Source organism: Bufo bufo, chromosome 6, assembly GCF_905171765.1.
Source record: "Bufo bufo chromosome 6, aBufBuf1.1, whole genome shotgun sequence".
Classification (NCBI taxonomy): Eukaryota; Metazoa; Chordata; class Amphibia; order Anura; family Bufonidae; genus Bufo; species Bufo bufo.
Window position 1 is genome coordinate 291,399,669 of NC_053394.1, and position 24,868 is coordinate 291,424,536.

At 45.8% G+C, this 24,868-nt stretch overlaps 1 protein-coding gene across 2 annotated transcripts in view; it reads left to right on the forward strand.

Moving 5' to 3' along the window:
* Positions 1-18,580, forward strand: part of ZNF652 (zinc finger protein 652) — a 54,567-nt gene extending 35,987 nt beyond the window's left edge. The window contains exons 4-7 of one of the 2 annotated variants that reach the window (XM_040435127.1): positions 10,701-10,848; positions 11,641-11,756; positions 12,036-12,180; positions 16,082-18,580. In XM_040435127.1, coding sequence (XP_040291061.1) covers positions 10,701-10,848; positions 11,641-11,756; positions 12,036-12,180; positions 16,082-16,593 — 921 coding nt within the window. In that variant the 3' untranslated portion in view covers positions 16,594-18,580. The remainder of the gene's footprint in view (positions 1-10,700; positions 10,849-11,640; positions 11,757-12,035; positions 12,181-16,081) is intronic. The other variant, XM_040435128.1, reaches the window with a different exon arrangement.
* Positions 18,581-24,868: the final 6,288 nt, after the last annotated feature.

Genomic DNA, 24,868 nt, shown 5'->3' on the forward strand with positions numbered 1-24,868 from the left:
CCCCACTATAGGCGCATGGTCAGACGGTCCCTGAGGCATATACTTCACGTCAGAGATTGACAGGTAGGCCTGCGCATCACATAATAGGTAGTCTATGCGGGATAGCGCCCCCCTGGAGGGTGTGAAACAGGAGAATTCCCTATTAGAAGGATTCCTTTCCCTCCACACGTCTAGCCACCCCAGCTCCGAGATGAATCGTCCAAGCCGCGTGACACCCGCCTGTCTGCTGTCCGCACGATGATTGGCCTGAAACCTATCTAATGTCTCATTACCCACCATGTTAAGGTCTCCCATGCACAGTACCTTTAGAGAATGGGAACTGGGCCGCAAAGTTCGCCGTGGCCTGCAGAACAGAGAGGTCGGCAGGAGGAGGTATATACACGTTAAGTATAACATATGGTACGCCATTTAAATGTGCGAATACGAAAACATACTGGCCCTCAGGATCCGTCACCTCTTGATGTACCTCCCACCTTACCGAACGGTGAACCAACAAGGACACACCCCTAGAATATGACGTGCAATAAGCACTTTTTACCCATTGCACCCAAGGTTTGCACAATCTACCCTCCGTTTCGGCTGTGACATGGGTTTCCTGGAGGCACAGTATGTGGGGATTATATAACCGGACTTGTGCGAATACCGCCATACGTTTCCTGGGGCCCCCAAGATGACGCACATTCCAGGACATATATGTTATGGATGCCATGAGTACAGTGTGAACAATGATGAGTGGGATGATCCAGGAAACCTACACGCACTTGCCTTAATACTGTCACGGCAATGTATAACACAGCAATAGATGATGCACCAGTTAACACACAAACAATTAAACAGATAACTGAACAGTGGATCCCGGCGTACCGGGTGATAAACCTGTCTGTAGCACATTACATTAGTGACCATAGTAACGGGGGACCTGCACAGTGTAGAGAGTGCAGGTGAGAGCGCTGGCTCCCAATATCAATTACAAGCATGGCTAATAATTCGTTTAACCTGAAAACTCAACCTTAGGCATATTACGGACATACTCACGGGCCCCTCACGCCCGCTAGCCGTCAGATGAAAAGTTTGCATTGAAGTCCAGTAGATCTTTAAGTGCTCAAAATAAAAGAACCAAAAGGTGAGCAAGATCAGTCCCATGTCCAGAACAATTGTAATACCTTATGCATATTACGGACTTTCTAACGGGCCCCTCACACCCGCTAGCCGTCAGATGAAGAGTTCGCATGGTAGTCCAGTAGAACTTTAATTGCTCAAGATAAAAGAACCAAAGGGTGAGCAGGATCTGCCCATGTCCAGAACAATTGAGAACGCTGCCATAGGAGTGTCTCCTCATCTCTGGGGCACGTTTCGGGGTCTCACTAGGAGCCAGTCCTCGGCCTCCCTGGGATTATTGAAGAAGTGTGTTTTCCCGCCATCCAAGACTCTCAGCCGGGCTGGATAGGCCATAGAATATTGTAGATCCATATCTCGTAACCGTTTTTTTTATAGATGTAAAAGTAGCCCTCTTCTTCTGAAGCTCTGCCGAAAAATCCGGATATAAGGAGATGTTAGCAGACCCGAGGGTAATGATCTGTTTAATTCTAGCCTTGGAGAGAATGAGGTCGCGATCCCGCCAGTTGAGCATGCGGGCGAGGAGTGGTCTTGAAGGGGCCCCAGGTGGAGGCATCCGAGCCGGCACCCGGTGGGCTCTCTCTACCGCAAAGGCCGCCGAGAAGGACGCGTCTGGGAACGTTGATTTGAACCATCCCTCTAAGAATGTAGCAGGGTCTGGATCCCTCGGTCCTCTCAGGCATACCCAATATGCGGATGTTGTTCCTCCGCGAGCGGTTTTCCAAATTGTCACACTTCTGACGCCACATTTCAACCGCTCCCTCCACAGCAGTCACTCTAGCTGCCGGGGGCCTGGTCGAGTCCTCTAGCTCTGACACCCTCTCCTCTGTAAGCCGGACCCTCTCCCTTAGCTGCTGGACGTCATGGCGCAGGAGGCCTAGGTCCACTCTGACCTCCTCTATCTTGCCGGTAAGTGACGACTGGCAACCCACGATGGCTGCCATCAGCTGGCTGGGAGATACCTGCAGTATGAGTTCAGGCTCTCCCTCTCTCTCCGTCGCTGAGGCCTGTCCAGTTTGACCCCTGGTAAGCGGTGCACGAGGAGAGGTTGTGGGTCCTGACGAGCAAACTCCTTCAGGCGATCCGCCGCTTGTTGCGCCTTGCTGGGACCCATGACCGGGTTGTAGGATCTCTGTAGGTTCCTTAGCGCTGGTTAGGGTTGAAAAATCTTTGATGCCAGCTCAGGATTGCTCAGGATGGAATGTGTGGAGCCGGAGCTGCTCTCAGACACGTCCGGCCATGTAGGCAGTTAGCCACGCCCCCATCTGCTTGATATTTGGTGCCAAAAATCTGTGCGGAACTGTCTTCCGTTGTTTTCCACGCCACTGTATGTACAGCTGGGGATGATTTCCGATTGGTTTTCTAAACCGCATCAAGAAGGGACATGTGATTTCTTGGCGCAGTTTGCACTACAGCGTCATGGATGTGGCAGCATAAACCCGATAACAGATGCCTTTTAGGAACACGTAGCAGAACTCATTCCCATCACTTTTATTTCAGCCTCTGCTGAGAGGAGATTTATGTAATTCCATAGTCCCTGAGAAAGGGGTTGGATACATGGCAGACAGAAACCATTAGCTTATTCCTGCGGGATCTTTGTAATTGGACGCTTATTGGCAAGTTTGTTAAGAGTACAACTTTTGCTGTTCATATGTAATACATCCCTTTACTTAAAAAATAAAAATAAAATATACAGTGGGGGAAATAATTATTTGACCCCTCACTGATTTTGTAAGTTTGTCCAATGACAAAGAAATGAAAAGTCTCAGAACAGTATCATTTCAATGGTAGGTTTATTGTAACAGTGGCAGATAGCACATCAAAAGGAAAATCGAAAAAATAACTTTAAATAAAAGATAGCAACTGATTTGCATTTCATTGAGTGAAATAAGTATTTGAACCCTCTAACAAAAAAAGACTTAATACTTGGTGGAAAAACCCTTGTTTGCAAGCACAGAGGTCAAACGTTTCTTGTAATTGATGACCAAGTTTGCGCACATATTAGGAGGAATGTTGGTCCACTCCTCTTTGCAGATCATCTCTAAATCCCTAAGGTTTCGAGGCTGTCTCTGTGCAACTCTGAGCTTGAGCTCCCTCCATAGGTTTTCGATTGGATTAAGGTCCGGAGACTGACTAGGCCACTCCATGACCTTAATGTGCTTCTTCTTGAGCCACTCCTTTGTTGCCTTTGCTGTATGTTTTGGGTCATTGTCGTGCTGGAACACCCATCCACGACCCATTTTCAGTTTCCTGGCAGAGGGTAGGAGGTTGTCGCTCAGGATTTCACGATACATGGCTCCGTCCATTTTCCTGTTTATGCGAATAAGTTGTCCTGTGCCCTTAGCAGAAAAACACCCCCAAAGCAAAATGTTTCCACCCCCATGCTTGACGGTGGGGACGGTGTTTTGGGGGTCATAGGCAGCATTTTTCTTCCTCCAAACACAGCGAGTTGAGTTAATGCCAAAGAGCTCTATTTTGGTCTCATCAGACCACAGCACCTTCTCCCAGTCACTCTCTGAATCATTCAGGTGTTCATTGGCAAACTTCAGACGGGCCTGCACATGTGCCTTCCTGAGCAGGGGGACCTTGCGAGCCCTGCAGGATTTTAATCCATTGCGGTGTAATGTGTTTCCAATGGTTTTCTTGGTGACTGTGGTCCCTGCTAATTTGAGGTCATTAACTAACTCCTCCCGTGTAGTTCTAGGATGCTTTTTCACCTTTCTCAGAACCATTGACACCCCACGAGGTGAGATCTTGCGTGGAGCCCCAGAGCGAGGTCGATTGATGTTCATTTTGTGCTCCTTCCATTTTCGAACAATCGCACCAACAGTTGTCACCTTCTCTCCCAGCTTCTTGCTAATGGTTTTGTAGCCCATTCCAGCCTTGTGCAGGTCTACAATTTTGTCTCTGACATCCTTGGACAGCTCTTTGGTCTTTCCCATGTTGGAGAGTTTGGAGTCTGCTTGATTGATTGATTCTGTGGACAGGTGTCTTTTATACAGGTGACTAGTTAAGACAGGTGTCCTTAATGAGGGTGACTAATTGAGTAGAAGTGTCTAACCACTCTGTGGGAGCCAGAACTCTTAATGGTTGGTAGGGGTTCAAATACTTATTTCACTCAATGAAATGCAAATCAGTTGCTATCTTTTATTTAAAGTTATTTTTTCGATTTTCCTTTTGATGTGCTATCTGCCACTGTTACAATAAACCTACCATTGAAATGATACTGTTCTGAGACTTTTCATTTCTTTGTCATTGGACAAACTTACAAAATCAGTGAGGGGTCAAATAATTATTTCCCCCACTGTATACCCAGATGGAAATGTAAGATTGCTGCAAACTCTCCATGCAGTTAGGGCTCAGGCTGATATGTAAGTGTTTACAGGTGTGGTCTCATTAGACACTGGGTATTGTCACAAGAGGACACAAGTGCTTCCCCTCTTCCCCCCCAAGAAAAAAAAAAGGGGCTCTCAGAGGCTACTTTGGGGTAGTGCACCTCATGGTGAGAGATTGTTTACTGCTAGACATGCTTCTACGATGCACTTGAAAACATTTTGCCCACTCTGACAGACTTTGAGAGGATGCATCATTGAACTGAGAGAAGCAAGATGGTCATTTCAACGAATTGACCTCCATCTAGGCCGTTCTGACCTAGCTGTTAGGAGGTTTTGGGAGCAATGGTTATATGAGGGCGCACACACATGGTGAACAGGCTCCCGACAGACCACCAACAAGCTTGAGCAGCTCCCACAGTTCCAATATCCACCATCCAGACACAGGAGGCACCTTCATTATACATCTCTGTCTCTGACCAGACCATTTTCAGGTGATTAGCAGAAGGAAATATGGTGTCATAGAACCCATTATGTGTCCTGCCACTGACAGCCTGCCACCATTGCCTTCTTTTGTCATGGTGAACAAGAAACCTAGACTGCTACAGACTGGAACTGTATCTTTGTTGAAGAATCTGGGTTCTGTTTGGGATCAGATGATGGTTGGGTTCACGTATGGAGGCCTGGTGGTGAGCGCTTCAATCCTGCCTTTGCTGTGGAGTGACACACTGCCCCAGCTGCTGGTGTGATGATCTGGGGAGCCATCACACATGAGTCGGTCACCCCTAGTAGTGATACGAGGGACACTAACAGCTCAGCGATATGTGCAGGACATCCTGCGGCCACATGTGTTCCTCTCATGGCAGGGCTTTCAACTGGCATTTATCGGGAGGTTAATGCTCGCCCACACAGAAGGGGTTTCCCAGAAATGTGTCTATCAAATTTGTCACCAATCAAGCATTTATCGGACCAGCTGGGACACCAGCAGATGTGCCGCAGGATACAATACAGAACCTGTATGTCTCCATGCTAGGGCTGCAGTAAACAATTTTTTTAGTAATCGAGTATTCTATCGATAATTTTTAGCAATTAATCAAGTAATCTAATAAGAAAAAATGAATTAATAGACTGTTTTCCTTTATAAAAACTCATCAGACCCCCTGCCATCAGTCCCCCAACACCCTTCATTCCCCCCTGTGCGATCAGCCCAAGTGCATCAGTTCCCCCAGTCCCATCAGCTCCACTATCCCACAGTACCGTCATCTCTCCCCCACCCCAGTGCCTTCAGCTCCACTCCCCCAGTGACATCAGCCCCTCCATGCCATCTATTGCCATGTCCCCCACTCGCCCAGTGCCATCAGATCAGCCCCTCCATGTCGCCCAGTGCCATCAGATCAGCCCCTCCATGTCCTCCATTGCCATCAGATCCGCCCCTCCATGTCCCCCAGTGCCATCAGATCCGCCCCTCCATGTCCCCCAGTGCCATCAGATCCGCCCCTCCATGTTCCCCAGTGCCATCAGATCCGCCCCTCCATGTCCCCCAGTGCCATCAGATCCGCCCCTCCATGTCCCCCAGTGCCATCAGATCCGCCCCTCCATGTCCCCCAGTGCCATCAGATCCGCCCCTCCATTTCCCCCAGTGCCATCAGATCTCCGCCCCTCCATGTCTCCCACTCCAATCTGCCCCTCCATGCCATCCATTGCCGGCTGTCCCCTTTCAGTGCCATGTCCCCAGTGCCAGTGAAATAAAATACTTACCTTTCCTGTAGGGGCTCCACAGCTCCGTCCTCTTCTAATCCGCGCACTGCACTGGATCCTGCCGTCACTCAGGGTCATAGTGCGCGTTTATGTGCATTATGACCTGACGATGTGTCAGAATCCAGTGCAGTGCGGCCCGGCGGATGACCACAGAGCGGTAAGTAATAACAAGCGCTTCACTCCCGCTCCATGGTCACATGACACAAACGAATCCTCTATGCCAAAAATTTGCGTCTATATATATATATATATTTTTTTTTTTTTGATTTTTTTTTTTTTTTTTGATTACTCTATTTAATCGAGTAATCGTTTCAGCCCTACTCCATGCCCATCCATATGTCATCTTGTACCCAGGCTACTTTTCCTTTTACTGGAACATTGAAATCACTTACATGTATCATTACATTCACACAAAGTTTCATTGTAATCCAACAACTCCGTGGTGTGGTATGTTTTGATCAGTCAGTACTTAAAGGGGTTCCCTCACATCTAAAGAAGTCGTTTATAAAAAAGAAAAAAGTGTCTCATAGGCAGGACTGATTGTAAGCAGAGATATTAGGTGAGAAGGTTGTGCACAATGCACTACAACCATTTGGACTTTAGGGTTGGTCAGCTGCTGCTTGCCATGCTGCCTGGGCTCTGCAACCAGCCTTAGGATTCAATGAAGACTGAAATCCGTGCAGAGGAAGAGGCGCTGCTGTAATCCAAACCTGATGAAAGACTTGGCCCATGGATAGTAGTGGCTAGGGATGAGCGAATCGACTTCGGATGAAACATCTGAAGTCGATTTGCATAAAACTTTGTTTCAATACTGTATAGAGCGAGCGCTCCGTACAGTATATTAGATTGTATTACTTCATAAATAACTTCATAAATTGATTTCTACTGTAAAAAAAAAAACATTTCCCGAACTCGGGTTTGGTTCCAAGTGGCTCTTGAATTTATGAAGTTATTACGCGAAGTCTCGCAACAACATGCTCAATAATGGGGTGGAAAAAGGCAGAGCTTCACAGGGTAGGGCTCAGACCTAAAATGTGCAAACCTCAGTGTTGGCGTAAAAATCTCAAAATTATCCATCCGAGAGACTGTATAGAGCCAGAGAAAAATGTCTATCCTTGCACCAGATTTATCACCCAGCCCGAGGTCCGCAGCCTGTGCAAGTCTACACCATCTTTAAGATAAGTGAATCTGGGCCAGTTTTTTCCAAATACAATGGATTCTGTGCAGAACACATTTATAATTGTTGCTAATGTACTAGCTTGTAGTACACCAACAAATCCTGCAGGTGGCACCACCATGCCATGTTTGCTCCTCTAGAGTGGCTCTCCGTCCTTTAGTCCACTGGTCGATTTAAAAAATATATCAATAGATTTATAAATGGAATATATAAAAATAAAGAATAATTCGCCACAAGGGGTTACCTACCGTTCATTATTATTATTTTTTTTTTTTTGCACCCCTACCCTGCCAGATCTGACGAGAACCATACTTACCTGCTGTCAGCTGCTGAGTTCCAGCTCCCGAGGTACCAACCTCTGTTCACAGCCCTTCCATCCCCCACATGTAAGCTCACAGATGGAGACATGTGCACTGCCGCATCCAGTGACTCATGGTAACGTGTCCCCACCCAATCGGTATGTCACTGCTGGGTCACGTGCCACATGGGGACACATCACTTCTGAGACCAGTCATTGACTGCAGCGGTGTGCGTGTCCCGGTCCTTTAAGAAGGTTATCTGCTTTGGATATCCCCTTATAATAACCTGGGTTCACAAGCTTCCCACCTGTGGAAACCCCAGGTGATCACCTGTAAGTTTGTGTTGGAGCCTGACAGCAAGCTTTTAATTCCCCACAGTTCACTTATGTCTATCTAATTCAGGAACATGCTAGGTCCTCCAGAGCAAGAAACACTGTGTTGTCGATCTTCGCTTTGGTTAATACTTGAGGGTCCCCAATGGTCCCCCCAACCCATGAACCTGAAGAGAATCGGTCCACATAAATATCAGTATCAAACCAGACTCAATGCCTAGTAGTGCTGCCTCAGAGCAGAGGACCTAGGGTTCAGTGATAGGCTCAGTATCAGGGTATGATTTATCAGTAGGACATGTCATAAATGTCCGATAGCTGCGGGTCCCATCTTTGCAGCTCGCTTCTGTCAGGAACAGGCCCTCACTGTGAATGCAGTGTGTGCTGTTCATGCGCAGCTTTTTCCATTCAGTGCCATGGGACTACTGAAAATAGCTGAGCGCTGGCCAGAGGTGGGACCTGCACCTATCGCACATATATGGCATATCTTACCAGTATGCCATAAATTGCCAAGTGGCACAACCGTCCAATGTAGAAAAAACTATTCTCATATACAGTGAATTCTGGGTTAATGGAGGGGTTGGGGGTCCTGTTGATCAGAGTGGAGAGGAGTTACAGAGAGCGTCTCTTGCTCTGGAGGACCTGTTCAGTCCTGCTTTTTACAGACACACCATTGATTTGAATAGACACTATGTAATACCTAGTTTTTCCTGTGGTGGCGCTGCATGGATAGCAGCTGATCTCTGGAGGTCTCACCAGGGGGACACATTGTGATCAGTTTCTTTTCAAGGAACCCTAACAAGTACAAAGTGTCCATAGTGTAGAAATGAAAACACAGAATGCCTGGATGCGACAGCCCCCCACTCTGGACATGGGTGGGGCATGCACCTGTCAGAGGTTTATCCTATGGATATTCCACTAATGTCTGAGATGAGAATACCTCTTCTGATTCATAAAGCTATACTGAGTGCCTTTTGCAGAACAAAGACATTTTGAGCAGGTTCACACACAGGTTTTCTGTGGCAGCTTTTTGAGCCAAAGCTATAAATGCTTCTAGAGGAAAGAAGTATTAAAGGGAATCACCCCCCAAACTAGTGAAAGCAGTGAATAGTCCAATCATGTTTTTTTCTTTGTACATGCCAACGCTGTACTCCCAAACAGGCAGTAGAATGCATTGAGAGGACTCCTGAGCTCATGCATGTAATGGAGAGGACTCAAGAAGGAGTCCTCTCTGTGCATTTTCTGCTGGTTTGTAGGAGCACAGCAAGTAGGAAGATAAAAATTACCTAATTGGACTCACTGCTTGCGCTAGTTTGGTGGGTGTTTCGGAGCTGACAGATTCCCTTTAAAGGGAACCTGTCATCAATTTTATGCTGACCACTGAGGGCAGCATAAAATAGTGACAGAAATGCTGATATCAGCGGTGTGCCACTCATGAGCTAAAAGTCAGTGGTTGCCGAGAAGCATCATAATCATTGCAGCCCAGGCCTTGCACAGAGTCAAATCTACCTGAGAAGAGTCCTGGTTATTCATAATCTCCTGCTCTCACACATCTGCTGATGACTGGCAGTTCTCCCCTAGAGAGAAAGGGAGAAAACTAGGTAGAAGACGGTCAGTCATCAGCAGCTGGGCAGAGAGAGCAAGATTTCATGAATAACCATGACTCTTCTCAGGTGGCCGTGACTTTTCCAGGCCCAGTCTGCAATGATTGTGATGTTGGTTCTTGGCAACCACTTACTTTTAACTTTTAAATGACAGACTGATGAAATCAACTCGCCTTTCTCTACTTTATGCTGCTGTTAGTATGGGCAGCATAAAGTTGATGACAGGTTCCCTTTAAGTCTTTCCTTTATGTGTTTCATTCTCTTCCATCCCTCTTTTTGTTTTAGCTCACACAATTGCCAGAAAAACTGCCACAAAACCTGTGTGTGTGAACTCGCCCTTAAAGGCTATGTACACCTTTGGGGACACATTTTTGTTACTGCATTGTACTTATTTTGAGCTAAAAAATGTTTTTTCAATAGGTCTTTATTAAAACTATGGAATCCTTTTTTGTGTATATAGCGAGATGGATGCTTTAATAGCAGCCTGTAGATTTATTGTCTTTTCCGTCAGACAGGGAGCTGATGGACTCCTTATCTCTGCTCTCTGACCAGCACTCGTTATAACTCAGTCCTTATCTTACTGAATGTAGCTTAAATAAGTGTTTGACCTCTCAGTAGAGGTAAGGGTTATTAGATGACCATCACAAAGTGAAAGTACCAATCACACAGTTAGAAAAACAGTTAACCCTTTGTGACAGAGCGGCTCAATATTTTTAATAAAAATCCAACTGAAAATATGATTTTTAGCCAAAAATTAGTGAAATGCAATCATAAAAAATTGCCTCCAAAGGTGTACATAGCCTAAAGGAGTTCCCCACCTGTAACATCCGTATCACCAGTGGACGTGCTGTTGAAGGGTGATAATGTGTATATAATATGTATAATAAAGATGGGGTACTGTGTAATTGCCTAGTTCATAACCAGAGCTAAATTGTAAAGTGGAGTTTCACATTAGATCTTGAGGCGCGGGCTGGATGTCGAGATGTTGCCGTTGATATAAATGTTGTTGCTTTCCTCTGTACTTATTGATGGATATAGGACAGTCCGGGAGCTGCATTCCTTCACTTCTGCCGTCTTCTCCACAGTGCATTACATGTAACAAGACTTTTAAGAAGCTCTGGTCCCTCCACGAGCACATAAAGATCGTCCATGGCTACGCTGAAAAGAAATTCTCCTGTGAGATCTGCGAGAAGAAATTCTACACAATGGCGCACGTCCGCAAACATCTTGTCGGTAGGTTTTGCAGCCGTCAACCTCCCTCATAAAACGACTACAGTACTGTCTAATCATTACATACCAACTCTCCTGCAGTTTATATTTGGACCACTAGGTGGTGATCACTGCTGCATGAGAGAGATGCCATTGATACAGATGTCTCATGCTTCTCCTCAGCTATTCAGAGCAGATGCCAACATGTGCCACGTTGCACAGATTGTGTAAAATTATTATATTCTTCAAAACTGTTACTCTTCTCGTTTCACTCAGAAATTATTTTGATGGATCTTCTACTAATTTAGAGCCAGAGCAGCCAGTAAAAGAATACTATATTATCACTGCAAAAATTGCTTTTATAGAGCGATCCAAAATGGCCAATGCTAAACCTACAATGCAAAAAAAATCAACCGGCGAAAGGAACCAAATTGCAGTTTTACTGACGTGTTCATGTACAATATATGTTCTCGTACTGTCTCCAGCAGTTTGCATTTTCCTCGTGGATTAAAAGTGGATCTCTCACTTTAATATCCTGCCTTATGTAATGGCACCAGGTCATTGATACTGATTTACAATATAAGACCACTGCGTTCTTTCAGTGCTGCTAGTACTAAAATGTGAATCTTGTGCCATTTTGGTTACTAGCAGTACTGACCAGCAGCTCCTCCGGTGGCACCATCGGCAGAATACAGGAGCTGTCTATGACAGTCTGTCTCATGTATTGTTTTCTCCAAATGCAGCTGTATTTTTCAGATACTTTTTAAATTCTAGAAAGTCATGTTTTTTCAGCACTTTTTTCTGCTTTACACACAGCTCACACGAAGGATATGCCATTCACCTGTGAAACGTGTGGGAAGTCGTTCAAGAGAAGCATGTCTTTAAAAGTTCACTCTCTGCAACACTCTGGAGAGAAACCGTTCAGATGTGAGGTGAGATAGAGATCCAGTGAGGCATCTTATTGTTTATGTCCCCATCCTGTACATGTGTAGGGTCATCGGGAATGTCACTGGTGTGTGACACTCAGTAGGATTCATCGATGCCAGCTATCCACATGCTGCACAGGTATCACTGTTCGTATACTTTTGACATGGTGTCATCCTGTGACATAGATACACACTATGGTTTGCAAATACAATATCCTCCTCATATTAGAAGTTGTGTCCATTGTGTTTTATCTATCTACCAAACCTCTGCGTTTCTGTTCCCAGAATTGTGACGAGCGGTTCCAGTACAAGTACCAGTTACGTTCACACATGAGCATCCATATTGGACACAAACAGTTCATGTGCCAGTGGTGTGGTAAAGACTTCAACATGAAGCAGTATTTCGATGAGCACATGAAGACGCACACTGGTACGTAACCCCTTGTATTGCTGTATTACGGTACATAGATTAGAGGGACCCGTCCACTCGCTCATCTGCCAGACCGAAGAGGGGACCCAGCACTTCTATACATTACTTGGTCAACACAAAATGCAATGCTTCACTAGGGTCAATAAGGACCGTGCGAGTGCTGGAGGTAGCAGCCACACAGAGAATGAATGCTGTGGTACTGGTCGTGTGCAACTTGCTCCATTTGTTTGGTGGAGTGGAACCCCTGATTATCCCTTATGGAAAGGGGATAACTTTAGAACTTGCAACATCCACTTTAAAGGGGTTCACCAAGACCAACAACTGCTTTCCATATGTGCAGACTGGGTGCAAGGATTCCAGCACTGAGCTCCAGTATGGCTGTCTACAGACGCATAACCATGTCCAGCCAATCGGTGGTCTCAGCAGTGACCTGTGCAGGCATGGCATGTGACAAGCACTGCCACTGATTGCCCTGTAGGCTGCATGCACGTCACACATCTGGTCCAGCAGGTTCCAGAAGAGGAGTAACAGGGAACTCTGCAGAGTTTTGTTTCGTAAACCTTTGCACTCAGCCTTCACATATGAAAAACAGTTTTGGAGAACCCCCGTTAAAGAGGACCTTTCACCTGTATAAACTATGGTAACCGAGTATGCTGCCATATAGAGCGGCGCCCGGGGATCTCACTGCACTTACTATTATTCCCGGGCGCCGCTCCGTTCTCCCGTTATAGGCTCCGGTACCTTTGCTTCTTAAGTTATAGTAGGCGGGTCTTCCCTTGTCCTGTGGGCGTCTCCTTCTCCTAGGCTGCAGCGCTGGCCAATCGCAGCGCACAGCTCACAGCCTGGGAGAAAAAAACCTCCCAGGCTGTGAGCTGTGCGCTGCGATTGGCCAGCGCTGCAGCCTAGGAGAAGGAGACGCCCACAGGACAAGGGAAGACCCGCCTACTATAACTTAAGAAGCAAAGGTACCGGAGCCTATAACGGGAGAACGGAGCGGCGCCCGGGGATAATAGTAAGTGCAGTGAGATCCCCGGGCGCCGCTCTACATGTCAGCATACTCAGTTACCATAGTTTATACAGGTGAAAGGTCCTCTTTAACGGGGGTTCTCCAAAACTGTTTTTCATATGTGAAGGCTGAGTGCAAAGGTTTACGAAACAAAACTCTGCAGAGTTCCCTGTTACTCCTCTTCTGTAACCTGCTGGACCAGATGTGTGACGTGCATGCAGCCTACAGGGCAATCAGTGGCAGTGCTTGTCACATGCCATGCCTGCACAGGTCACTGCTGAGACCACCGATTGGCTGGACATGGTTATGCGTCTGTAGACAGCCATACTGGAGCTCAGTGCTGGAATCCTTGCACCCAGTCTGCACATATGTACAGACTGAGTAGCCCCATTTTAGAAACTACGGGATAGGGTGGCAGTTATTGTTGGTACTAGTTTAGGGTACATAGGATTTTTGGTTGCTCTATATTACACTTTTTGTGAGGCAAGACAAGAAATAGCTGTTTTGGCACAGTTTTTATTTTTTGCTATTTACAACATTCATCTGACAGGTTAGATCATGTGATATTTTTATAGACCAGGTTGTCACGGATGCGGCGATACCTAATATGTATACTTTTTTATTTTATTTATGTAAGTTTTACACACTGATTTCATTTTTGAAGCAAAAAAAAAATCATGTTTTAGTGTTTCTATAGTCTGAGAGCCATAATTTTTTCAGTTTTTGGGCGATTACCTTGGGTAGGGTATGAATTTTGCGGGATGAGATGACGGTTTTATTGGCACTATTTTGGGGTGCGTGTGACTTTTTGATCGCTTGCTATTACACTTTGTGCTGTAAGGTGACAAAAAATGGTTTATTTAGCACAGTTTCTATTTTTTTTTTTTACAGTGTTCATCTGAGAGGTTAGGTCATGTGATATTTTTATAGAGCCGGTCGATACGAACGCGGCGATACCAAATATGTATACTTTTTTTTATTTATTTATGTAAGTTTTACACAATAACAGCTTTTTTCAAACAAAAGAAATGATGTTTTAGTGTCTCCATATTCTGAGCCATAGTTTTTTTAATTTTTTGGGCGATTGTCTCAGGTAGGGGCTCATTTTTTGCGGGATGAGGTGACGGTTAGATTGGTACTATTTGATCGCTTGCTGTTGTACTTTTTGTGATGTAAGGTGACAAAAAAATTGTTTATTTAGCACAGTTTTTATTTTTTACAGTGTAAGGGTCCATTCACACGTCCGTTGTTTCTTTCCTGATCTGTTCCGTTTTTTGAGACATTGAGCTGTCTGATTTTTTTTCAGGACCCATTGAAAATGAATGGGTCCAGATCTGGTCCAGATTTGTTCCGCAAAAAACGGAACAGATCAGGAAAGAAACAACGGACGTGTGAATGGACCCTTAATCTGAGGGGTTAGGTCATGTGATATGTTTATAGAGCCGATTGATACGGACACGGCGATACCTAATATGTATTCTTCCCCCCCCCCCCCCCTTATTTTTTTACCAATTTTTTTTTTTACTTTATTTGCGGAAAATGAAGTTTTTGTTTATTTTTACTTGAAACTTAAATTTTTTGGGGGGAAAACTTTTCTTTTTCAACCTTTTTTTTCAACATTTTTTTTCACTTTATTTTTTGTTCCACTTTGGGACTTGAACTTTGGGGGGTATATTCCTTTACAATGCATTCCAATACTTCTGTATTGGAATGCAGCCGCCATCCTGTCACAGCGGGGGGGTGTCACATGACCCCCCCCCCCCCCCCGGGCGTTGTGACAGGATGGCCGCTGAATGATTTCAGCGGGCATCCTGTCCCGATTAACCCGCGCCGCAATCGCGGTTTAAACCCATGACGTAGCGGTACGTCATGGGTCCTTAAGGACTCGGGAAACATGCCGTACCGGTACGTCATGCGTCCCTAAGGCTACTTTCACACCTGCGTTCGGGTGTCCGCTCGTGCGCTCCGTTTGAAGGGGCTCACGAGCGGCCCTGAACGCAGCCATCCGGCCCTAATGCATTCTCAGTGGAGGCGGATCCACTGAGAATGCATCCGCCTGCCAGCGTTCAGCCTCCGCTCCGCTCAGTGAGCGGACACCTGAACGCTGCTTGCAGCGTTCGGGTGTCCGCCTGGCCGTGCGGAGGCGAGCGGATCCGTCCAGACTTATAATGGAAGTCAATGGGGACGGATCTGCTTGAAGATGACACCATATGGCTCAATCTTCAAGCGGACCCGTCCCCCATTGACTTTCAATGTAAAGTCTGGACGGATCCGCTCAGGCTACTTTCACACTTATAAATTTTTCTAAGTTATAATGCAGACGGATCCGTTCTGAACGGATGCAAACGTCTGCATTATAGGAGCGGATCCGTCTGATGAAACATCAGACGGACCCGCTCCGAACGCTAGTGTGAAAGTAGCCTAAGGGGTTAAAAAGTGGGTTTTGGAAAATTTCAGAAAAATTTCAAGATTTGCTTCTAAGCCTTGTAACGTCCCCAAAAAATTAAATGTCATTCCCAAAATGATCCAAACATGAAGTAGACATATGGGGAATGTAAAGTTTTTGGTAAATTATGTATTTTTTATAGATAAAAATGAATTTTTTTTACTCCATTTTACCAGTGTCATGAAGTACAATATGTGATGAAAAAAACATTCTCAAAATGGCCTGGATAAGTAAAAGCGTTTTAAAGCTATTCACACATAAAGTGACACTGGTCAGATTTGCAAAAAATGGCCTTGTCCTTAAGGTGAAAATGAGCCCGGTCCTTAAGGGGTTAATTGTCAAAAGCTGAGCTCTGATTGGAGGCCATGGGCAGTAGTCTTACTATTAGACAGTTTTGATAAATGAAGCCCATTGACTCGTCAAATAACTGTTAATTTCTTTTCTTGCAGGAGAGAAACCTTTTATCTGTGAAATCTGTGGCAAGAGCTTCACCAGCCGCCCAAATATGAAGCGCCACCGCAGGACCCACACGGGAGAAAAGCCTTACCCATGTGACGTGTGTGGTATGCGCTTCCGTTTCTCCAACATGCTTAAGGCTCACAAAGAGAAGTGCTTCAGGGTCACCAGTCCAGTGGGTGTTCCGCCAGCCTTGCAGATTGCTCTTAACAACCCCTCACAAGTTGTCACCAACCTTCAAACAGTCCATGTGCCAGCCAGCAGTCCTACGCCACCTCTTAACCTTAATACCTTGAGTTCCCTGCCTCCTCGACCCATCCCACATCCATTTTCCCACCTCCATCTGCATCCGCACTCCCATCATCACCTGGCAGTACCGCCCGTTCCACACCTTCCTCCACCCCCGGCTCTCTTTAAAAGTGAGGCGTTGAACCATCGTGGACAGACCGATGATAGTTTCCTACGGCACCTGGCAGAGAAGACCAGCGCTACCCAACATCATTAATGCCAGTGGCAGGCTCCAAGTAGCAGTGGCAGCCTAACCAGGAATTGGTGCCCCATTGTAGAGCTGATTGAACAGAACTTGGCTAGGCTCAAACTACATACGTGCCCCTTGTTAACCGCTGGAGTGCTGTCACAAGAAACAAAAATGGAGCACTGCCCTTTTTGGGGGGAAATGACTATAGCGTAGAGCAGTGTTGTCCTGGTGGGGTGACTGACTTATTCTTCACAGTTCAAGCATTATTTTAACCTATAAATTGTGGTGACTGAATCTACAGTCTGACCCTACAAGGTGGCACCACAGGGCATGAGGGGCTTACGGGCACTCGACATGCCAGGCTTAAACGAGTTAAGAAATTTAACCTAACCCTGGCCAAGATGAATGGCCCAAATGGATGAAATCCAAACTACTCTGGGAAGGAGGAGAAGGAACTTTAGGGTATTTTCTTTCCCTATTTGTATACTGTCTGAAACTGACAATTTCCTAAAAGCATTAAAAATATAAATTTTTTTTTTGCTCCCTTCACTCTTCATGTTACAACCCCGAGAAGGTATGCCGTCTGAGAAAGGTTAGGCGGCACTCCCATATGTATTATTTTACTACCAAGATTATTTTAGAGGATTTTTTTGTATAGGCTGAACCTAGTCTGATGTATTTCAACAAAAAAAGTGTACATTTTATTTTGTGTAGTTACGCCCATCCTCCCACTTTTTTATTTTTTAATAATCTTTCAAAAAAAGACAAATTTCAAAAGCCTCCCCTTTTTTATTATAAATTTTTTTTTTTCTGGCCCAGAATTGTAAAAGTGGTGTACGTTTAGGATTTTTTTAACCTTTAAAGGTGCAGTTCACTTTGCTAAGTTTCCTATAGTTACATTTTTCTACTTTCTGAATTTATACTTTCCCTTTTTCCCTGTGTTCTAGCAGTTTGTCTAAATTATACAAATTTTTTCAATGTTTTTTTATGTTCTGGTTGGCACATTGGTCTCATGCCCATATTACACATTCATCGACTGTGCACCTACGAGGGCAAAGTGGTGCTGCACCTTTAAAGTTTATTCCCTTTTAGTCAATGTTAAAAATCAACAATTTTCTAATAAAATCCTTCCTTTCCACTTGTCTTCAATGACCACTGAGAAAATGTTTTACGTAACTAAAACTCTAATGTACCAAGCACTTTATTGGGAGAATACGACGTCTCTTGGCTGTTACATAACATCTCCCAGAAAATATGAAGCTGTAGTTATACAAGCTATCTGGGTGGATTAGAGAGTTTTTCCATTGGGCTTCATTTATTTAAAAAAAATAAAAATAAAATGTTTACCATAGCAACCAATCACAGTGCAGCTTTTGTTTTTCTAGTGCAGTTTGAGATGAAAGCTCAGCTCTGATTGATTGTTATGGGCATTGTGATAAGTGAGGCCCATAATGCAAATAAAGTACCAAGGACATAGCACTAGTGAGAAAAAAAATAAATACATGGGGCCACACAGGCCCCTGGGGGTTCACGCTGTTGTTTTTTCTCAGAGGTGGTATGAACTGGATTTTGTGACTTTCTATTCTAATATATTAGTCATCAGACAATATTGCAGTATTCATAATAAAGGGCTTAATAGTGGAGATGGAGCGTAATTTTCAATCATTTGCTCTCACACAAACCTGTTTTAAATGACATTATCATACAGAAATGGCTTTACCTGTAACATTCACTAAATCACAGTCGTATACTTAAAGGGGCATCGCCCTGTGAAACATTTATCAACAGGATATGCTACAAGTGTCAGATAGAGGCGGGTCCCACCTCTGGGACCCACATCTGTTTGGTCACGACTACGGTAACGGCCTGCTCAGCTGTTTCCCTAACTCTTTTTTTAGCTTGTTGGAGTGCTACGGAGACAGCGTAGCACAGCCCGCTTGGTTATTTCCATAGTCCTGACCACCTCAGGTCACCACATCCAGGATGAATGGGGAAAGGGGGTGTATTGATCCAGATATCCCTTTAATTGGTGGTACTAGGACCTCAAATTCAGACCCTGACAAAGTGTTATTTTCTTCCCAAATGTCCATGTCTGGCGTGTGTATGTTTCCGCTCACTCTCACCCCCACACACACTTTTTTTTTCTTCCCTCATGCACACTTTTTTTTTTTTTCTCCCCTCGCACACTTTTTTTTTCGCCCCTCGCACACACTTTTTTTTTCGCCCCTCGCGCGCACACACTTTTTTTTTTGCCCCTCGCACACACTCCCCTCCCCCCCTTTCCCTAGACTCTTCCTCCCCCACACACTTTCTTTCACTACCCACAGACACACATTACCGCCCCCCACATGCTCCCCCCCCTTTCCATACACTCTTCTGCTCACATACACTCTTTCCTTGCCCACAAACGCACACTACTGCCCCCCTTCCCTACTCTCTCTCCCCTCCCACCCCTCACACACTACCATCCCACCTCCACACACTATTCCCCCCCTTTCCCTACACTGTCTTCCCCCACCCCTCACACACAATCTTTCCTTCCCCACAGACACTTTTCCCTCATCTCCCCAACACGCACACCCCCCCCTTTCCTTACACACTCTTACCCCCACACCACACACACATTTCCTTCCCCACTACCCACAGACACACACTACCGCCCCCCACATGCTCCCCCCCCCTTTCCATACACTCTTCTGCTCACATACACTCTTTCCTTGCCCACAAACGCACACTACTGCCCCCCTTCCCTACTCTCTCTCCCCTCCCACCCCTCACACACTACCATCCCACCTCCACACACTATTCCCCCCCTTTCCCTACACTGTCTTCCCCCACCCCTCACACACAATCTTTCCTTCCCCACAGACACTTTTCCCTCATCTCCCCAACACGCACACCCCCCCCTTTCCTTACACACTCTTACCCCCACACCACACACACATTTCCTTCCCCACTACCCACAGACACACACTACCGCCCGCCCCCAACACGCACACTTTTTCCCCCCTTTTCCTTACACACTCTTACCCCCACACCACACACACATTTCCTTCCCCACTACCCACAGACACACATTACCGCTCCCCTCCCCAAACACACTTTTCTTCCCCACTCCCCACAGACACACGCTACCCGCCCCCCCCCAACATGCACAGTTTTCCCCCCCTTTTCCTTACACACTTTTACCCCCACAGCACACACACATTTCCTTCCCCACTACCCACAGACATTTCCTTCCCCACTACCCACAGACACACATTACCGCCCCCCACATGCTCCCCCCCCCTTTCCATACACTCTTCTGCTCACATACACTCTTTCCTTGCCCACAAACGCACACTACTGCCCCCCTTCCCTACTCTCTCTCCCCTCCCACCCCTCACACACTACCATCCCACCTCCACACACTATTCCCCCCCTTTCCCTACACTGTCTTCCCCCACCCCTCACACACAATCTTTCCTTCCCCACAGACACTTTTCCCTCATCTCCCCAACACGCACAGTTCCCCCCCCCTTTTCCTTACACACTCTTACCCCCACACCACACACACATTTCCTTCCCCACTACCCACAGACACACACTACCGCCCGCCCCCAACACGCACACTTTTTCCCCCCTTTTCCTTACACACTCTTACCCCCACACCACACACACATTTCCTTCCCCACTACCCACAGACACACATTACCGCTCCCCTCCCCAAACACACTTTCCTTCCCCACTCCCCACAGACACACGCTACTGCCCCCCCCAACATGCACAGTTTTCCCCCCCTTTTCCTTACACACTTTTACCCCCACAGCGCACACACATTTCCTTCCCCACTACCCACAGACATTTCCTTCCCCACTACCCACAGACACACATTACCACCCCCCCCCCCCCAACAGGCATATTTCCCCCCCCCCCTTTTCCCTGCACTCTCTTCTCTCCCACCCCTCACACACTTTCCTTCACCACTACCCACAGACTCACACTACGCTTTCCCTACACTCTTACCCCCACACCACAGACACATTTCCTTACCCACAGACACACTACTGCCGACCCACACACTTCTTTTTTTTTTACTCCCCACACACACACACACACACACCTATTTTCCCTCCTCTCCCTAGAATCCTGTTAGGGCTGTATCACACCAACAGATTATCTGACCAATATCTGTCCAATCAGACGCTGTTGCTGTTTATAACTAAAGATCTGTGTGAGTAATTAGCCATCTGACCAATGATTGGTCAGATAATCCGTTGGTGTAATACAGCCCTTAGAATGAGACTTCAGGCCACACCAGAAAGGTCCTATTGAGCAGATATGGGATGAGATTTCACATGGCGGTAACATGTACACAGCCACACATGCTTCTGCTCCTCATAGAACCCTATGGTGATCTAACTTCAGTGAAGCAGTATTGCAGTGGATCTGAGTGTTCTGGCTGTGTGAAGTCCAGGCCGAAAAAGCTTCACTGCAGGGAAGACTCTCCCAGCCTCTGTCCCCAAAACTTAATTACTGATTTATAGGAACTGACGAGGAGTGCATTGAAACATAAAGTTTTGGTAACTCTAACTGTATGCCTATTCATTTATGTCTTGCCATGTACAGGATATTGGAGTGGGTATCTTCTCCTTCATTAGAGAACCTGTACTAAGTTCTTGTCATAACCTCTACTACTAATTCATTTATTTATACTGTTGATTATAAAGTGTTCACCTTGTCAAACTGTCCTGTTGGTTGTATTGACTCTTGTTATAAAATATATTTCATGTTGAGGTTTTGTACATGCAGGAGGGAGGCGGAGAACTGTTGAACACCACTTGTGGTGAGGACAAGTTGGAGCCTCCTTACCATGATGACCGATACCACTAAAAACTTGTGCCGAAGTTTTGCTTCACTACCAGTCCAGTGCATTAAATTACATACAAGGCCCAAACCTCAACCAACTGGTCAGTTAGGCCTTTTTAATATCTACATTAAGAGTTTGACCAACTGGTTTTTACACATAAGTTGTCATAAATTTTGTATGTATGTTTTTCTCTTCGCTGGGTAAAATTTCAAGTCATTTTTTTTTTATTTCTCCTTACTCTCCCTTGAGCATAGATTACAAAACAGGACTGGAAAATGGTGTAGGGCCTGAGGAAAGTCCTTCAGCAGACACCACTAGCTAGAGACAGTGGAGAATAGGACAAACATACCTTTTGTAGAGCTTTTACTATCTGGAGTAGTGCGAAGATGAACTTTTATTTTGCTCCTGCAAGTGCACTGGAGGTGAAGCTTCTCTGGGAAGCGCGGTCTGCAAAGACTATCTTCACAACAACCCCCTCCTGTAAAGAGTGCCTGGTGATCTGGTTAGATGCTGCTGCTGTCACTAAGACCAGTGCGGTCCCCAAAGCACAGAACGGCCGCACAACGGTCATGTGCAGAGACCTAATGCAGGTGTTTGGGCACATTTAGGCCCCATTCATGCAGCTGTAATGTGGGCACATTTTAGCTTCTTTGTTACAAACCCAAATCACTGCCATTTGTTAGGGCTCATTCAGACGGCCGTATGCTGTCCGCAAAAATACTGAATGCTATCCGTTTTTTGGCGGATCCGCCAAAAAACAGATAGCATTCAGTATTTTTGCGGACCCATAGACTTCAATGGGGCCATGTCCTGATTTTCACGGACAAGTATAGGACATGTTTCATTTGTTTTGCGGAACCGAGGAATAGAAAAGGTCCCCATAAAAGGGAATGGGTCAGCAGCGGATCCGCATTTTTGCAGATAGCATACGGCCGTCTGAATGAGCCCTAACTCAGATACTAAAATGGGCCATAACACCATTTCAGAAAAGCCGTAGGCTGCTTTGCACCTAGCTTGGGTTGTACAAACTCAACCTTACTGTTTTGACTACATGTGAGGCTAAGATACAGTACAAGCCTTTAGTTAAAGGGGTTTTCTCACTTCAGCAACTGGCATTTATCATGTAGAGAAAGTTAATACAAGCCACTTACTAATGTATTGTGATTGTCTGTATTACTTCCTTTTCCATCACATTACACACTGCTCATTTCCATGGTTACGACAACCCTGAAATCCATCAGCGGTGGCCGTGCTTACACACTTTAGGAAAAAGTGTTGGCATCTCTGGTGGCCGGGACCATGGGAGCTCTGTAGGCTGTTTTTTTTTATTTATTCTATAGTATGTAAGCTTGGCCACTGCTGCTGGATTGCAGGGTGGTCATAACCATGGAAAGAGCAGTGTATAATGTGATGGAAAAATGAATCCAGCCAGCAAAGGAGGCAATATGGACAATCACAATATATTAGTAAGTGCCTTGTATTCACTTTCTCTACATGATAAAGGCCATTTGCTGAAGTGAGACAACCCCCTTTAACCTCCGCTGGTTACAACACTCCAACTGAAACTATAGACCCCTTTAAGAAACCATGCCTACCATGCAAATTTCATGTTAGTAGCTGCAATAAAGTTTCTCAGCTTCCAGAAGATACCGACCTGTTAGAAGGGTACTGTAGAATAGTTTGCACATCTGTTAAAGCAATTGTCCACTTTTTATTAAAGAATGATCGCAGGATAGGCTAGTAGTAGCTGAGTGGCCAGGGTCTGACATCCTGCACCCTCTCCGATCAGGTGTACGGCAGCAGCTCCGGTGCTGGAAGTGGACATAGCTTGTCACTGCAGCGCTGCTCCCATTGACTTCAGTGGGAGAAGCACTGCATTTTAGTCCACTACAAAGTTGACTGGGGGTGTTGGAGCCCCATCGATTGACTAGTGATCACCTATCGTGAGGTTAGGCCATCACTTAGTGCGTATGCATTCATCTCTAATGTCAAGGTACCTCTACAACAGGTATGCCCAACCTGCGGTCCTCCAGCTGTTGCAAAACTACAATTCCCAGCATGCCTACAGCTACTAGAGTATGCTGGGAGTTGTAGTTTTGCAACAGCTGGAGGGCTGCAGGTTGAGCAGCCCTGCTCTACAACATTCTCACAGGGTGATATATGGATATGTAAGGCTCTGGTCATATTAAAGCTTGGAACCGAGCCTAATGCATCCAAATGACTTATAATGGGTTCTGCCAGGTTTCTGTCCCTATCATCATTTTCATTACAGAACATACAAACAAATAAGATCTGGCACAAGCAGGAGGCAATAAACAAGGTCAATCAGTGCAATACGAAAGAGCTCCATCATGGCGAATGTCCCCATAGGAGAGAAGAGTGTGGAGGGGGTGAGGATGTGTCACCATTCCAAATCTGATCCAGAAATACAAGTGTATGAGCCGGAGGACCTGATCAGCTGCCACGCTGTGTAAGGGTGCTTTCACACGTGGCAGATTTTGTGGCAGAAACTTCCGCGATTGAAAATCCGTTCAGTCCACCTTAATGGGGCTTGCAGAAATCCATGTGCTTCAAATGAATGGAACTGATTTTCAGTCCTAGAATTTTCTTCCACAAAATCAGCTGTGTGAAGGCAGCCTAACAGCTCTTGGGGTGTGTGCAGTAGGGCTGAAACAATTACTAGAATCAAATTTTTTTTGCACTGAGGATTCGTTTGAACCATGTGACCACGGAGCGTGAGTGAAGCTTTGGCTATTCCTCACCTCTCTGTGGTCACCACGCTGCACTGTCCTCTTGATGTACACACGTTGTCAGGATGTCACGTTGCGCACTATGACCTGGTGCTGTGTGGCATCTGGAGGACAGGGCAGCGCGTGAAGAAGGCTGGAAGAGCTGTGGAGTGTCGGTGGCGCCCCTAGCAGGAAAGGTAAGATTAATTTCACTGGGGACTGATGGCGAGGAGGGGGAGATGGTGGCTCTGGGGGAGTAACTGAAGGCACTTGGGGGGAGCTGATCAATTTTTATAAAGGAAAATGTTCTTTTAATTAGTTTTTTCTTATTAGAGTACTCGATAAATCATTGGATTAGGGTACTTTCATACTAGTGTTATTCTTTTCAGGCACTGAGTTCCATCCTGGGGGCTCAATACCGGAAAAGAACTGATCAGTTTTATCCTAATGCATTCTGAATGGAGAGCAATCCGTTCAGGATGCATCAGGATGTCTTTAGTTCAGTCTTTTTGCCTTTTCAGGACGGAGATAATACCGCAGCATGCTGCGGATTTATCTCCGTCCAAAATTCCGGAACACATTTTTTCCCATTGACATGCATTAATGCCGGATCTGGCCCCGAGTGTTCCGGCAAAACTGATCCGTTTTTGTGGTCTGCGCATGCCCAGAGAGCAAAAAATGTGAAAAAAAAAATTAATGCCGGATGACACCGGAGAGACGAATC